Source organism: Muscardinus avellanarius (assembly GCF_963383645.1).
Source record: "Muscardinus avellanarius genome assembly, chromosome: 9".
In the NCBI taxonomy this organism is placed as follows: Eukaryota; Metazoa; Chordata; class Mammalia; order Rodentia; family Gliridae; genus Muscardinus; species Muscardinus avellanarius.
In genome coordinates, this window is record NC_137795.1 from 88,455,291 (window position 1) to 88,470,547 (window position 15,257).

The 15,257-nt window shown below is 46.8% G+C and overlaps 1 protein-coding gene across 1 annotated transcript in view; it reads left to right on the forward strand.

Annotated features, from left to right (window-relative positions):
• Nucleotides 1–12,558, forward strand: part of GARIN1B (golgi associated RAB2 interactor 1B) — a gene marked incomplete at both ends in the record, with an annotated part of 28,665 nt that extends 16,107 nt beyond the window's left edge. The window contains 2 exons of the mRNA XM_080701223.1: nucleotides 1,623–1,790; nucleotides 12,458–12,558. Of these exons, the coding sequence (XP_080557349.1) occupies nucleotides 1,623–1,790; nucleotides 12,458–12,558 (269 nt within the window). The remainder of the gene's footprint in view (nucleotides 1–1,622; nucleotides 1,791–12,457) is intronic.
• Nucleotides 12,559–15,257: the final 2,699 nt, after the last annotated feature.

Consider the following 15,257-nt stretch of genomic DNA (forward strand, 5'->3'; position numbering starts at 1 on the left):
GTTGGGGGTATAGATCAGGGGTAGAACGCCCCTGAGTTCAGTCCCCAGCACCACACCCACAAACACACACGAATGTTCCCAGGCCGATTCCAATGAACCCTCTTAGGATGCCCTCTGTACCGTCTTTTCTCATTGACCAGGTAGTGGATGGGCAGTTTGAAAGGACAGTTACATCCCAACCCTTTGGAAATGTGGGATGCAAAAAGAGAGAATACTGAAGTTGGAAAACTCAGACCCAAAGCTCACCTGCATGCCTGGACTTTCATCACCAGGCGCCATGGCCTGTCATTGCTATGGCTTTCCAAAATTCAGTGCACAAACAGACCCTGTGAGTCTTTTTAAAATGCAAACTCAAGGGCCGGCGTGGTGGCGCACGCTTCTAATCCCAGCACTTAGGAGGCTGAGACAGGAGGATCACACAGGTTCAAAGCCAGCCTCAGCTACTTAGTGAGGCTCTCAGCTACTTAGTGAGACCCTGTTTCCAAATAAAGTGTAAAATAAGTCCTGGAGTATAGCCCGGAGGTAGAAAAGCCCCTGGGTTCCCCCCCATACACACACACAAAAATGCAGACTCAACCCAGGCATGGTGGTGCATGCTTGTAATCCCAGCATTTGAGAGGCTGAGACAGGAGGATCTCAGTTCCCAGACAGCCTCAGCTACTTAGTGAGGCCCTTTGCAATTCAGTGAGACCCTGTTTCAAAATAAAGAATTAAAAAATAGGGCTGGGGGTGTGGCTCAGAGATAGAATGCCCCTGGGTTCCATCTCCAGTACCAAAAAGAGAGAGAGAGAGAGAGAGAGAGAGAGAGAGAGAGAGAGAGAGAGAGAGAGATATTCATTCTAGAGATGGTACATTTCTAATATGCTCCCAAGGCAGTGCAGAGGTTTGGGTCACCCTTTGAGTAGCAAGGCCAAGGGACCACAAGCAGGCGCCAGCTTTGCTCCTCTGGGTTGAAGGCGTTTGCCGGTTCACCAAACCAGCCTCTTAGGGAAATGTATATGTATTCAGTTAACCCGTCTCAACCACGGTGGTTCTTTTCTCTTACTGGGACTGTCTTTGCTCACATGATATAGCACTCAGAAACTGGATTCTGGCCGGGTATGGTGGCGCACACTTGTAATCCCAGCATTTGGGAGGCTGAGACTGGAGGATCATGGTTTGAGGACAGCTCAGCTACTTAGTGAGGCCCTCCCAACATAGTGAGACCTTGTTTCAAAATAAAGAATAAAAATAGGGCTGGGGCTGTAGCTCGGAGGTAGAATTCCCTGGGTTCTATCCCAAATACCACAAAAAAAAAAGAAGAAAGAAAGAAAAGAAAAGGAAAAAAACAAAAGCAAAAACAAAGAAAGAAAGATCAAGCCAGGCTGCCTGGCTTTGAAGTCTGTCTCTGCCTCCACACACTGTGACTGTTGGTAAGTCACTCAACCTCTCTGGGCCTCAATTCCTCATCCATTGAGGGGGCTCACGGAGCACTGGCCTCAGCAAGTTGCCGTGAGGTTAAAAGGAGCAGGAGTGTACGTAATTTTCAGGAGCAGTGCCTGGCGCATGATGACCGGCCCCAGCTGTTGGCTGTGAGCTGGAGCCGCTCTGTGACCCAGGGTGCATTCCTTTTCTTGACCTAGAGAGAGATTCTTCCGGAGAAGATGCCATCCCTTGCACCAGCGACCTCAGCTGGAGGGATTCGCTCACTTATGGAGAATGGGAAAGAGAGAACCCCTCTGGGCCGCAGCCACTCTCGCTCCTCAGCACGCTGGCCGCCTCCACCTGGCCCCAGCTGGCCCCGCTCACAGGTAGGGAGTGGACTCCACCCAGCCGCCTCTGTGGGCCAGCCCAGGAGCCCAACCTCAGGGCTGCAGCAGGCTTTGAGAAAGTTCCAGAGGACTGTGGGGTGGTGGACTGGGGCGGGATGCTGGCCACGGTGGCCTCACCCCTCCTTCCTCCTGCCCTGTATTCTCTGCCTCCAGTAGGGCTGCCAGACCCTCCTCAAGTTCTTGCAAGTGGCCCCGAAGGGACAGACAGGAGTCAAACAAGGATGCGGTAGTTGGAGCTCTCTCTCCTTGCTGCATGGGGAGGCAGGAGGCTCCCCCGGGGAGTTAGGGTTATGGTTCCTGTGCACCCTTTTCTCCAATCTCCTTTCCTAGAGCTCTTGGCGGCTTTCTTACTGCTGGGGTTGGTGTTCAGAGAGGGAGAAGGAGCTAGACTGCAGGGTTGGGAGGGCGAACTTCAGTGGGGCCCAGCCCTTCTCTCTCCATGCTCAAAGCTCCTCCATCATTCAGCATCTGCCATTCACTCACTAAGCATTCACGAATGAGCTTGTCTGACATGAGCTCAGTCATGAGCTCTTCTCTTCCTAGAGAAGGTGGGGTGATTTATGTTTTCTGAGGTTAAATATTATCAGTGAACCACTAATTCCTACAAGAGCTCATCATTAATCATTGACAATTTAAAGAATTAACCTAAGGCCAGGCGTGGTGGTGCACGCTTGTAATCCCAGCATTTGGGAGGATGAGACAGGGGGATTGCTCTTCCTGGACAGCCTCAGCTACTTAGTGAGGTCCTTTGCAACTCAGTGAGACCCTGTTTCAAAATAAAAAATAGAGCCGGGCATGGTGGCGCACACTTGTAATCCCCGTGCTTGGGAGGCTGAGACAGGAGGATCGCACAGGTTCAAAGCCAGCCTCAGCTACTTAGTGAGGCTCTCAGCAACTCAGTGAGACCCTGTTTCCAAATAAAATCTAAAAAAAAAATAGGTCTGGGAGTATAGCCCGGAGGTAGAAAGCCCTTGGGTTCCACCCCAGTACCATCAGAATAAATAAATAAATAAATAAATAAATAAATAATAGGGCTGGGGGTATAGCTTGGAGGTAGAATGTCCCTGGGTTCAATCCCCAGTACTGTAGTAGTAGTAATAATAATAATAATAATAATAATAATAATAATAATAATAATAAATAACCTATACAGTAGTTCCCCTCCTTATCTGTAGCTTCACTCTCTAAGGTTTCAGTTTTCAGTTACCTAGTCAAGTGAAACCCAAAATATTGAATGGAAAATTCCATATTTGGAGATGAGAGGAGATAGACTGTTAGAGAGAACACAACCCCTTTCCTGAAGCTATCATTTTGTTACTATAATTATCCTGTTTAGTTTTTAGTTGTTGTTACTCTCTTGCCTTGCTTAATCTATAAATGAAACTTTATCATTGGTATGTGTCTATGGGGAAACATAGTATCTATGGGTTTGGTGCTCTCTGTAGTTTCAGGCATCTCTGGGGCTCTTGGAACAAAGCCCTTGCAGGGAAGGGGAGACAACTGCATTTGTGGCTACAGAACATTTCAGGTCAGTGATGCTATCAAAAATGTTTCTCTCCTGCACTCAGGAAATTCCATTTGAGCCACCCTTTCACAGCGGGGTGAGTCTACGCAGCCCTGCCTACACAACACTGCCGGGCAGAAGCCAGCTCCAGGGACTCTGCATGGACGGAGGGAGGGACAAGCTGCAAGATGGGAAAGCTAGAGTCACCAAGCGCAGCGACAGCAGAGCCTTTCCTCCTTCCATCCATGCCCACCGCCGCATCCTCACCTCTGCACACGAGCACAGCCCAACCCAGCCCACTCCCCGGCCAAGAGCCGGGGATGAGGACTTCCAGGGAGAGGCCAGAGAGAACCAAACGGAGCCCACGAGGAAGGTGGCAGGAGGGAGCCGGCAGAGAGGAGAGAGACAAAGAAAAGTAACAGAAGGAAGCAGAAGAGGCTTGGGACAGGACATGAAGGGCAGGAGAAGCACATCGCTGAGAGATGCCTCACCAAGCTTCTATTTATCTCATTTAAAACTTGGAAGTAAAGCCATAAACCAAAACAGTGTGTTTTCTTCTCTGCCCAGACCAGTGTGCAAAGCCATAAACCAAAACAGTGTGTTTTCTTCTCTGCCCAGACCAGTGTGCGAGGGCCTCTCCTTCCATTTCCCTTCCCCCAGTGGTTGCTGGTCCGTCTCCTCCGAGTCCAGCTCTCTGCCTTCTTCCTTAACGCTTCCCTGACTTGGCCTCGCTAGCTCAGCGCTGGTTGGGACTTGGATTTGAAGCTGAGGAATGTTTCTTTTTTTTTTTTTTTTCTTTTTTTTGGTGGTACTGGGGTTCCTGGAAGCCCTTCTACCTCCGGGCTACACTCCCAGACCTATTTTTACATTTCTTATTTGGAAACAGGGTCTCTTAAGCCAGTGAGGCTGGCTCCGAACCAGCGCAATCCTCCTGTCTCCGCCTCCCAAGCGCGGGGATTACAAGCGTGCGCCACCACGCCCGGCTAGGAATGTTTCTTACATGAGGTTGTGATTCAGGGTTGGAAGGCATAAGAGGAAATCTCTCTTCAGTTTTCAAACTTTCTAGATTGGCTAGTGTCTCAATCCTGAAAACACTGGTACAATTTCTTTTGCGTGTGACACTCCCTTGAAATGTTGACAGACTACATGAGTGCTTATTACATTAGTGATTCCAGAGAGAGGAGATGCAGGCTCAAAGTACTGGTAAATCAGAGGTTCACAAGCAATAGATCAGGAGAGTCACTGAGAAGTGTCTGTCAGGTGGTTGTACACTGGCCTTTTTTTAAAATTGCACAGTATTTCATATTCAATAAAATCCAGAGTATGCATGTTCCAAATAACTGGGCCAACTTCTAACTAGAAAGTGTCTTGAATATTTTTTTCTGGTTTAGATATTCTGAAAGAGCCAGGTGTGGTGGCACACGCTTGTATTTCCAGCATTTGGGAGGCTGAGACCGGATGATTTGCGGTTCGTGAATAGCCTCAACTAGTGAGGCCCTCCGCAACTTAGTGAGACCCTGTTTCAAAAAAAAGAACAAAAAATAGGGCAGGGAGTATAGCTTGGGGGTCAAATGCCCCTGGGTTCCATCCCCAGACACACACACACACACACACACACACACACACACACACACACTCACACATATTCTGGGAGGCCAGGTATAGTGGCACACTCTTGTAATCCTACCATTTGGAAGGCTAAGATAGGAGGATCATAGTTGCGGACAGCCTTGGCTACTACTTAGGGAGGCCCTTTGCAACTCAGTGAGACCCTGTTTCAAAATAAAGAATAAAAGGTAGACGTGGTGGTGCACGCTTGTAATCCCAGTATTCAGGAGGCTGAGACTGGAGGATTGTGGACAGCCTCAGCTACTTAGTGAGGCCCTCCATAACTTAGTGAGACCCTGTTTCAAAATAAAGAAGAAAAAATAGAGCAGGGGTTATAGCTCAGAGGTCCAGTGCCCCTGGGTTCCATCCCCAGACCCACAAAAAATAAAAATAAAAAATAGGGCTGGGGGGTGTAGCTCAGAGGTAGAATGCCCCTGGGTTCCATCCCCAGTACCAAAAAAAAAAAAAAAAAAAAAAAATCTGTGAGGGCCAGGTTCTGTGGCACACACCTGTAATCCCAGCAACACAGGAGGCTGAGGCAGGAGGACTGAAATTTCGAGGCCACCCTGAGCAACTTTAGCAAGAACCTATTTCAAATTTTAAAAGAATGGGGCTGGGGATGCAACTCAAGTGAGAGTGCCTCTGAGTTCCATCCTCAGTAACACACACACACACACACACACCCCAAAAACAAAAACTTAGGTTGTCACTGTTTTCACTGAAGAGGTTTTTAGACTGAAATAGTTGTAGGGCTAAAAAATAGGTTCTGCCCAGCAGTGGTGGTGCACGCTTGTAATCCCAGTGCTTGGGAGGCTGAGACAGGAGGGTTCAAAGCCAGCCTCAGCTACTTAGTGAGGCTCTCAGAAACTTAGTGATACCCTATTTCTAAATAAAAATATAAAATAGGTCTGGGAATATAGCCCGGAGGTAGAAAGCCCCTGGGTTTCATTCCCAGTACCACAAAAAAAAAAAAAAAAACCCTCTAGAATTATCATCACTCCAAGCATGACGTATGTCTTAACTCTTGGTGTTTTCAGTGTTTCTGCACTCTGGCACTATTCTTTGAACGCCGTCCTCCACCCTCCTCAGCCACTGACTCATCGGGTTAGATTTTGTCATTAATAACTACACTCCACCCCATACCACACCCTCCAGCTGTACTACCTCCGATCTTTCCCCTCGAGTCTGATAATCCTTTGACCCCCACCAACCCTGCAGTCTGCTGCTTTCACCACGTCCTTTGTATGTACTTTCACTCTCAAGTTCTCTCTGTCCTGCCCCACTCATACTGGGGATCAAATCCAGGGCTAGTCTACTATTGAGCTACACCCACCCTCCGCTTCCCCCTTCTTTTTGCCTTTTTTTTTTTTTTTCCGGTACTGGGGATGGAATCCATGGGCATTCTTCCTCCAAGCTATACCCCAGCCTTATTTTTAGTCTTTTTTACATTTATTTATTTATTATTTATTTATTTATTTATTTATTTATGTATGTATTGTGGTACCAGGGATGGAACCCAGGGGCATTCTTCTTCCAAGCTATACCCCAGCACTATTTTTTATTATTTACTTTGAAACAGGGTCTCACCGAGTAGCAAAGGGCCTCCCCAAGTAGCTGAAGCTGTCTGCAAACCGCAGTCCTCCTGTCTCAGCCTCCCAAATGCTGGGATTATAGATGTGCACCATCAAGCCTGGATTTTATTCTTTACTTTGAAATAGGGTCTCACTGAGTTGCAAAGGGCCTCACTAAGTAGCTGAGGCTGTCCGCGAACCTTGATCCTCTGATAAAGTGAGCCTAGGCCTTGGCTTCGGTACCACCACGATGTCACCTTAGGTGACCCCAAGACACTAGTGTTCATCACCATGTACCTTGCTAGTGACACGTAACTGCCTGTTTGGCTTCTGTAACTCCCGCTTGTCTTACACCTGCAGAGCAACAATAGCCATTACGAATGTTCTATCCTTAAAACAATCAAAAGGTGGACAGCACAAGGGACAGACATGGATTGTTGAGCTCCCGCACGATGCTGTTCCTGATTTCCTGATTTCTGTGCTTTCCGCTTGACTTGCACACCCACTGAAAAAACTGCTCATTTTTCATTTTGCAGGAACCTAAACTCTTCACTCCTGAGCTTATGATTTTTTTTCAGCACTAGGAATGGAACCCTGGGTCATTCAACCTCCGAGCTACACCCCCTGCCCTATTTTTTATTCTTTATTTTGAAACCGGGTCTCATTGAGTTGCAGAGGGCCTCACTAAGTAGCTGAGGCTGTCCGCGAACCATGATCCTCTGGTCTCAGCCTCCCAAATGCTGGGATTACAAACTTGCACCACTACACCCGGCTTCTTCCACTTTTAAGACAGGGTTTCACTAAATCGTGACAGAATGCTGGCCTCTACCTTGTAATCCTCCTGCCTCAAGCCCCCGAGTATTGGGATTATTAGTGTGCGCCAGCACGCCTGGCTTCTTAGGTCCTCACTTCATGCCCCTGTAGCCTAGATGCTGTGATCAGTCTTGTTCTCACTCATTCAAATACAACCTCAACATCTTTGTGTCTCTTTCACTTTCTTCTACTCATTTAGCTAAATCCTGCTCTCAACCAAGTCCATGCCTTCCCTGTACCATGAAATTTGGAGGAAAGAATACAACATAACTAACTGGTCTCCAAGCCATCATTGAAAGCCTCAAGAGAGTCCTCAATGCTGCCTGGAAATCATCCCCCATCTCCCTGGTCTGTGCGCTCTACTAAGTGGCTACTCCACACCTCAAGCCCCAGTGCCTTCTGACGACCCATCTTCCCATTTCACTGAGAGCCTACTAGCAATCGAAAGAATGCCAGACCTTCACCAACATATCTACCGCCTACCTAGAAATAGGCTTAGAGAGCCTGGCTTCTTCCCTTGATACCATGGGAAAAAGGTCTCCACTCTAAGCAAAATCTTTCTTTTTGTACTAGATTCCGTCCCCTCTCACCTACCAAAGGATGCTGCTCCAGAAACTCTCCCTTCTTTGTCCTCCATCATCCATTTGACCCTCATGCTAGATCCTTTGCATCAGCACCAAACACAGTGTTATTTCTCCTGAACATATCCTCATTTCTTCCATTTAAAAAACAGAGCAAAAGCTGGGTGTGGCAGAGACAGGAGGACAGAAGGTTCATGGCTAGCCTTAGCTACTTAGTGAGGCCCTCTGCAAATCAGTGAGACCTTGTTTCCAAATAAAGAATTAAAAAAATGGGGCTGAGGGTATATAGCTCAGAGGTAGAATGCCCCTGGGTTCAACCTCCAGCACTGCAAAAATAAATAAATAGACAAACAAATAAATAAATAAAACAAAAAAACAGAACAAAGCTGGGTGTGGTGGCACAGGCTTGTAATTCCAGTACTTGGGAGGCTAAGACAGGAGGATCCCAGGTTCGAGACCAGCTTCAGCAACCTAATGATGCTCTCTGCAACTCAGTGAGACCCTGTTTCAAAATAAAAAATTAAATAGGGCAGGAGGTGTAGCTCAGAGGTAGAATGCTTCTAGGTTCAATCGGCAGTACAAGAAAGAAAAAAAAAAACAAAATTAAAGTTTTCTCTTGGCCCATTTACTTCCTCTGTTTTATTCCCCCCCCATTTCTTTCTAGTAAAATCCTTAAAAAGTTTTCCAATTTTTTTTATCTCCTATTCTCACTGGACCCCCTCTAATCGGGTTTTTGTATTCACTACTGCTCTAAATCTGTCAAAGATCCCCACACTGCTAAAGCTGTGGCCAACTGCTTCTCGCCTCACTCTCAGAAATATGATTCTTAAAGCTGGGCGTGGTGGCTAACGCTTGTAATCCCTGCGTTGGGAGGCGGAGACAGGAGGATCGCACATGTTCGAAGTCAGCCTCAGCAACTTAGTGAGACCCTGTTTCCAAATAAAGAGTAAAATAGGTCTGGGAGTATAGCCTGAAGGTAGAAAAGCCCCTGGGTTTCACCCCCAGTACCACCACCACCAAAAAAAAAAAAAAAAAGATCCTTATAGGAATGCTCCTTCCTTCTAGAAACACCTTCTTTCCTTGTCTTCTAGGACATTCTCTTGGCTTCCCCCTCCTCCATTAACTTTCCACTCAGTTCCTTTGCTGGTCCATTTTCAACAGTCTTTAGCCATCTTTGAACATCAAAATTTCCAGGACTCAGAGCTTGGGTCTCTTTCTATTAAAAACTCCATAGACTATCAGTTAATCCCAGTTATATAGGTCTAGTCCACATCACTATGAGCTCCAGAAATAATGCCCACCTATTTGACATTTTAATTTGAATGTCTTATAAGCATCTCAACATTTTCAAACTGATCTTCCAATATTATCTGGCAAAAATGGCTCTCCCCAAAGTTTATTTCTATCATAGTAAACTGCAGCTTCATTTTTCTTGTTCCTTTTTTTTTTTTTTTTTTTTTTTTTTTGCGGTACTGGAGATTGAACCCTAGGGCATTCTACCTCCAATCTACACCCCCAGCCCTATTTTTTTTTTTTCAGTACTGGGGATGGAACCCAGGGGAATTCGACCTACAAGCTATACCTCTGACCCTATTTTTTTTAATTCTTTATTTTGAAACAGGGTCTCAGTTGTGGAGGGTCTCACTAAGTAGCTGAAGCTGTATGTGAGCCATGATCCTCTGGTCTCAGCCTCCTGAATGTTGGGATTACAAGCGTGCGCAACCATACCTGGCTCCAGCCCTATTTTTAACTCTTCATTTTGAAACAGGGTCTCGCTAAGTTGCAGAGGGCCTCACTAAGTAGCTGAAGCCAAAAACCTGCCATCCTCCTGACTCAGCCTCCCAAGTACTGGGATTACAAGCGCACACCACCCACTCGGCTTAGTTGCTCAAAATCTTGATGTTCTCTTTGGTAACTCTCCAACCCATTTACAATCTGCCAAGAGAGCCTTTCACACTACTTTCAAAATATATTCAGAATCTGAGACTTCTCACTACTTTTACTGCTACCCCTTGGACCAAACCATCATCATCACTTACTTGGACTATTGAAAAAGTAGCCTAATGCCCTCCATTTCTAGTAAATAATGCTATACACATATATGAATTAATCAATACCAGTATCAATAGTTTTCAGTATAATCTGAATCTTTTAAAATCTTAGACAGCCAGGCATGGCGGCACATGCTTGTAATCCCAGTAATTGGGAGGCTGAGACAGAAGGATTGAGAGTTTGTGGCCAGCCTCAGCTAATTAGTGTAGCCCTCTGTAACTTAGTGAAACCCTGTTTCAAAATAAAGAATAACCGAACGTGGTGGCACACGCTTGTAATCCCCATGCTTGGGAGGCTGAGACAGGAGGATCGCACAGGTTCAAAGTCAGCCTCAGCTACTTAGTGAGGCTCTCAGCAACTTAGTGAGACCCTGTTTCCAAATAAAATATAAAATAGGTCTTGGAGTATAGCTCAGAGGTAGAAAGCCTCTGGGTTCCACTCCCAGTAACACACACACACACACACACACACACACACACACACACACACAAAAGAATATATATATATATATATATATATATATATATATATATATATATATATATATATATATATATATATATCTGGGTATGTAGCTCAGAGTTAGAATGCTCATGAGCTCAAACCCCAGTATCACAAACAAGGAAAAACAAAAACCCTTAGATCATGTCCTTTCTTTGCTCAAAACTTTCCTGTGTCTTCTCAACTGTATAGGTCAGGTACAGGTAATGCTAGATCTGTAAGGGATAAATTCCTGTGTATTAATGGTATAATATGACTAATAGAAGCTTTACTTCTTACACACAAAATGTCCAAACGGGTAAGTGGCTCTTTAAAAAAAAATCGGGTCCCTTCCATCCTGCAGCTCTGCCATTTGTAATTCATGGCTTATAGGGTTGATACAGAAAGAAAAAGGGCTTAAGAAATGACACGTGGCAGGCCCATGCAGCCAGTAGTGGAAGTAACATACGCCATGTCTGTTCTCCTTCCTTGGTCACAGCCGTCACAGCGCCTCAGGGCAAACGAGGCTGAGAAATGTGGTCGAGCCAAGACAGTGGCTCTCCACTAGGCTGCAGCTCCTCGAGGGTGAGGATGCCGTCCGCGCCATCAAGGGTTCACTGGCCCCTAGTCAGTACCTGACTCAAGTAGGCATTTCAAAGAGTTTTGAAATAATACCTCCCGAGGCAGCCTGTTTTATAGTTTATCCACATTAGAAGACATGCCTTCCTGAAAGAAAAAACAAAACAACACTTCCAATTTCATTCCACCCACACACGCTAGGAACCTCCCAAAGGAGACCAGCGATTTCCGCTGCGGTCAGCTGAGGCATCCCCGGTCCTGTTTAAACCTGCCATCTGCTCTCCCCCTTTGACCTCCCGCGTCCTCCACCTGCCTGAGAATTTGCCTCTTGCGCTGCCCCCACGTGCCCCTGTTCTTGCTCCTCCTTTAGTTGAATAGTCCACTTGGGACTTCCTTAGTTCCCCTTGAGTCACACCTTCCTAGGAAGCACTTTCTGACACTCCTTTATCTGAAAACCCAAAGCACTTGTTGCCATTCTTTCATCTGGGCACTTAAAAGTACCTCGCTCTGCATCTCACGCTTCCAGGAGCCTGCGACTTGCTTCAATTGGCTTTTAAACTATAGTCTTTACATGCAAAAACTCAGGTTTATATTTTATTTGTATTGAAAATATAGTATTCCTCAGTGAATACTTGCTTTAATTTCATGACACTAAAGTGGATATATATATATATATATATATATATATATATATATATATATATGGCGGTACTGGGAATGGAATCCAGGGCCCTTCTACCTCCAAGCTATACCCCCAGCCCTATTTTTTTATTCTTTATTTTGAAACAGGGGCTCACTGAGTTACAAAGGGCCTCACTAAGTAGCTGAGGCTGTCTGTGAACTGCGATCCTCCTGTCTCACCCTCCCAAGTACTGAGATTACAAGTGTGCGCTACCACAACTGCCCAATAAGTAATCAATCTCTCTCTCTCTCCCTCTCCTTTGTGTTGGAGAGTGTATGTATTACCTACTAGGAGTTGAGTTCTTCTTTTTGTGTGTTTGGGGGGGGGTTACTGGGGCATTACTAGCTCAGGGGCATTTTACTTCCAAGCGACTACTCTAGCCTTATTTTGTTTTTATTTTGAAACAAGGTCTCGCTAGGTTGCGGAGAGTCTCACTACTTGCTGAGGCTGTCCTGGAACCTGCGATCCTCCTGTTTCAGCCTCCCGAGTCTGGGATTAGTTCTGCGCCACCACGCGCCAGCCAGAATATGTATTTTGAATCTGGACTTTAATCACGGACACTCTTTTGTTCCTCATATCTCTTCTGCCTAACGTTACGTCTTCTACCTCAATTCCTGGTAAAAGAAGCTGCTGGGTGAACCAAAAACGGGAGTGATGTGAAAGGACAGGCTGCCAGGGACCGCAGGCGTGCTGGTGCCAGAGCACTGTGTGTGAGAGGGCGTGGTGGGAGAGAAGCTGAAAGATACATTGTAGCCACAGTCAAGAGCTTCCTGCAGATTCGCAGAGCGGCTACAAAGTGGAAGAGTTTGGGATTGTTCACTCCTCGCGGCGATGGATCCAGTCAGATGTGGGGCCTTATGGGCAAGAAGTTAACTAGCGGGGTAATCCTAGACGCCCATGGGAAGCAGAGTCACGCGTAGTGAATGGGGACGTGGCGGCCAAGTGGCCGCCGGAGCCTGGCCATCCGCTCGCGCCCGCGGACGAGAGTTGGGCGGGAATTGGGTCCACGCAACTCGGCGCGCTCCCGGGTACGTGGCGCTTTCCAGCCAATCAGGGCCGTGCGGCTGTAGGACCAATGGCTGCCAGAGGAGGCTATGGGTCAGCGGCGGGCTTGTTGCTGATTGGTCTGGAGGCCGCCGACAGGCCGGATGGGGGCGGGGCACGGAGGGGCTTCCGGTTGGGCGGTGCTTGCACGCGTGAGCGGAGCCGGTGGGAGGACGGCGGCCGCTGGATCCCGCGCTGTGGGCTGCGGAGAGCGGTAGGTACCGGGTGGTCCAGCCCCTTCCCCTCCGGGTCCGTATTGGCTTTCTTTCGGTCCCCTACCTGCTCCCGGCGCCGCATGGTCCTTCATTAGGGGCCTGTGTCTCTGCTGGGGCCGGGGTCGGGGCCTGAGCCTCTTCGCCATCCGAGGCCCGCGGCGCCCTCCCAGGGGTGGACTCCCCGGCCAGCCCGCCCGCACGCTCGAGAAGGGGTCCCGTCCCGTCCAAGTCTGGCTCCCGGCCTTGCGTCCTGCTTGGGACTGTGTGTGCCTGGCTTGCGCGCCCTTGTCCTCGTCCCTGGTCCCCGCCGCTCACGGAATGCTCGGACTAGAGGGTCACTTTTGTTTGCCTTCTGAAGGTCGGAGGGCAGCGGGGTAAGGTGATTTTAGCAGTTCTCTGCCACCACCCACTCACCGGCCTGCTTGGGTCTGCCAGCCCCACCCCGCCGCCACTGCCCGAGAGCGGAGTGCCTCTGCCAAAAAGTGGTGTTCACTGACTTAAATGATGTGGAGCGGGGGGGGGGGATGAAGCCCCCACGCAATATTTTCTATAGCACCTGGGTTGATTTTAAAGAAATACCGACATTTTCGGTCTTAGTATTTGGCTGCATGCTTTATTCAGACATGAAAACAATTTTGAAGATTAGTGAATTGCTTGTTTTATCTTGCTTTGTTGCTTCAAACCTTAGATTGTAGTTCTGGGTTTTGGCATGTTGTGTTTAGAAGTAAACTTAATTCCTTATATTTGTCATGACTAAGAGAAAATTGCAGTTAGGAAAGCATCTTTTGCGTCTAGGCAAAAAGCCCCTAGGTGTCTTTAAGCTAAGGACTTTTGGACCTTTGATTTGAATTCTTATGTGCATAGAGTCCTGGGTGTCTTTAAGCTAAGGACTTTTGGACCTTTGATTTGAATTCTTATGTGCATAAAGTCCCAGAACAGTGTTTTTGAGAATTGAGGTGCGTTCAGTTCCTGGCATGGACCATAAAGTCGTTAATGAGTTGTGAATAAGGTTGCTTCTAGTGTATTTTCGTTCAAGTATTTTATTGAGCTTGGAGGTAGATCTCTGAGAACTTGCTTATTGCCGTGAACTGGAACTCGACTCCAAGATGTATATATGTTTGATCTCTTTCAATATTAAATGGTATTAAATACATTTAATACCATTTAATACCAGTATTAAATGGTCCTCACTGAAGTATTCGTGGAATGGTCCAAATGAAGGATCAGAGATAATCTATAAATTGTACTTGTATAGAGGGGACCTGTTTGCCCAGGCCTATTCTGAGTTTTACAGTGGTTTAGGGTTCTCTTGTACAATTTTTTGAGATTCACAACTAGGAGAACTATGAAATCACAAAAATATATTGAGTATGCCTGAGTGTATGGTACGCAGTATTGCTTTGAAACCAGTGTGGCCTCCTCATGCTTACCTTTACTCATCCAGTTATGTATCCGGAGATACTTACTGATAGAACTTTATATACATTGCACCAGTATGGGAGTTCAGCTTATTGTATTAGCACAGATTTTCTGTAACACATGTGCTGGGGATGTTTGAGGGACAGCAGTATAGCCAGAGATAGCCACTGAATCTAGCCAGAGTCCTAGATTCTCTTTCTATGAATTCTTAAATACGGACATTGCTGATAATGTATTTGTATTAAAGTTAAGACAGCTGAAATAACATTTTTGCCTGTAGGTGGCTTTTAGCCAGATCTAGTAAGTGGAATTGGAGTTGGAGAGCACAGACAGGCAGAAACAATATTGCTGCCAAGTATTGCACAGTCAATAGGGGAGCTAAAGAGACAACTTTAAAGGAGCCTGTGATGATTATTCTGGATTAATACAAGCAAGTTTTTTTGTTTTTTGTTTGTTTTGGTACTGGGGATGGAACTCAGGGGCTTTCTACCTCCAGGCTACACTCCCAGACCTACTTTATATTTGTTTGGAAACAGGGTCTCACTAAGTTGCTCAGTCTCACTAAGTAGCTAAGGCTGGCTTTGAACCTGCACAATCTTCCTGTCTCGGCTTCCTAAGTACTGGGCTTACAAGTGTGTGCCACACGCCCGCCCTTCCTTCCTTCCTTCCTTCCTTTCTGTGTGTGTGTGTGGGGGGGGGTACTGGGGATGGAACCCAGGGGCATTTTACCTCTGAGCTACACCTCCAGTCCTATTTTTTTATTCTTTATTTTGAAACAGGGTCTCACTGAGTTGCAAAGGGCCTCACTAAGTAGCTGAGGCTGTCTGCGAACCGTGATACTCCTAACTCAGCCTCCCAAATGCTAGGATTGCAAGCGTGCACCACCACGCCCAGCTCT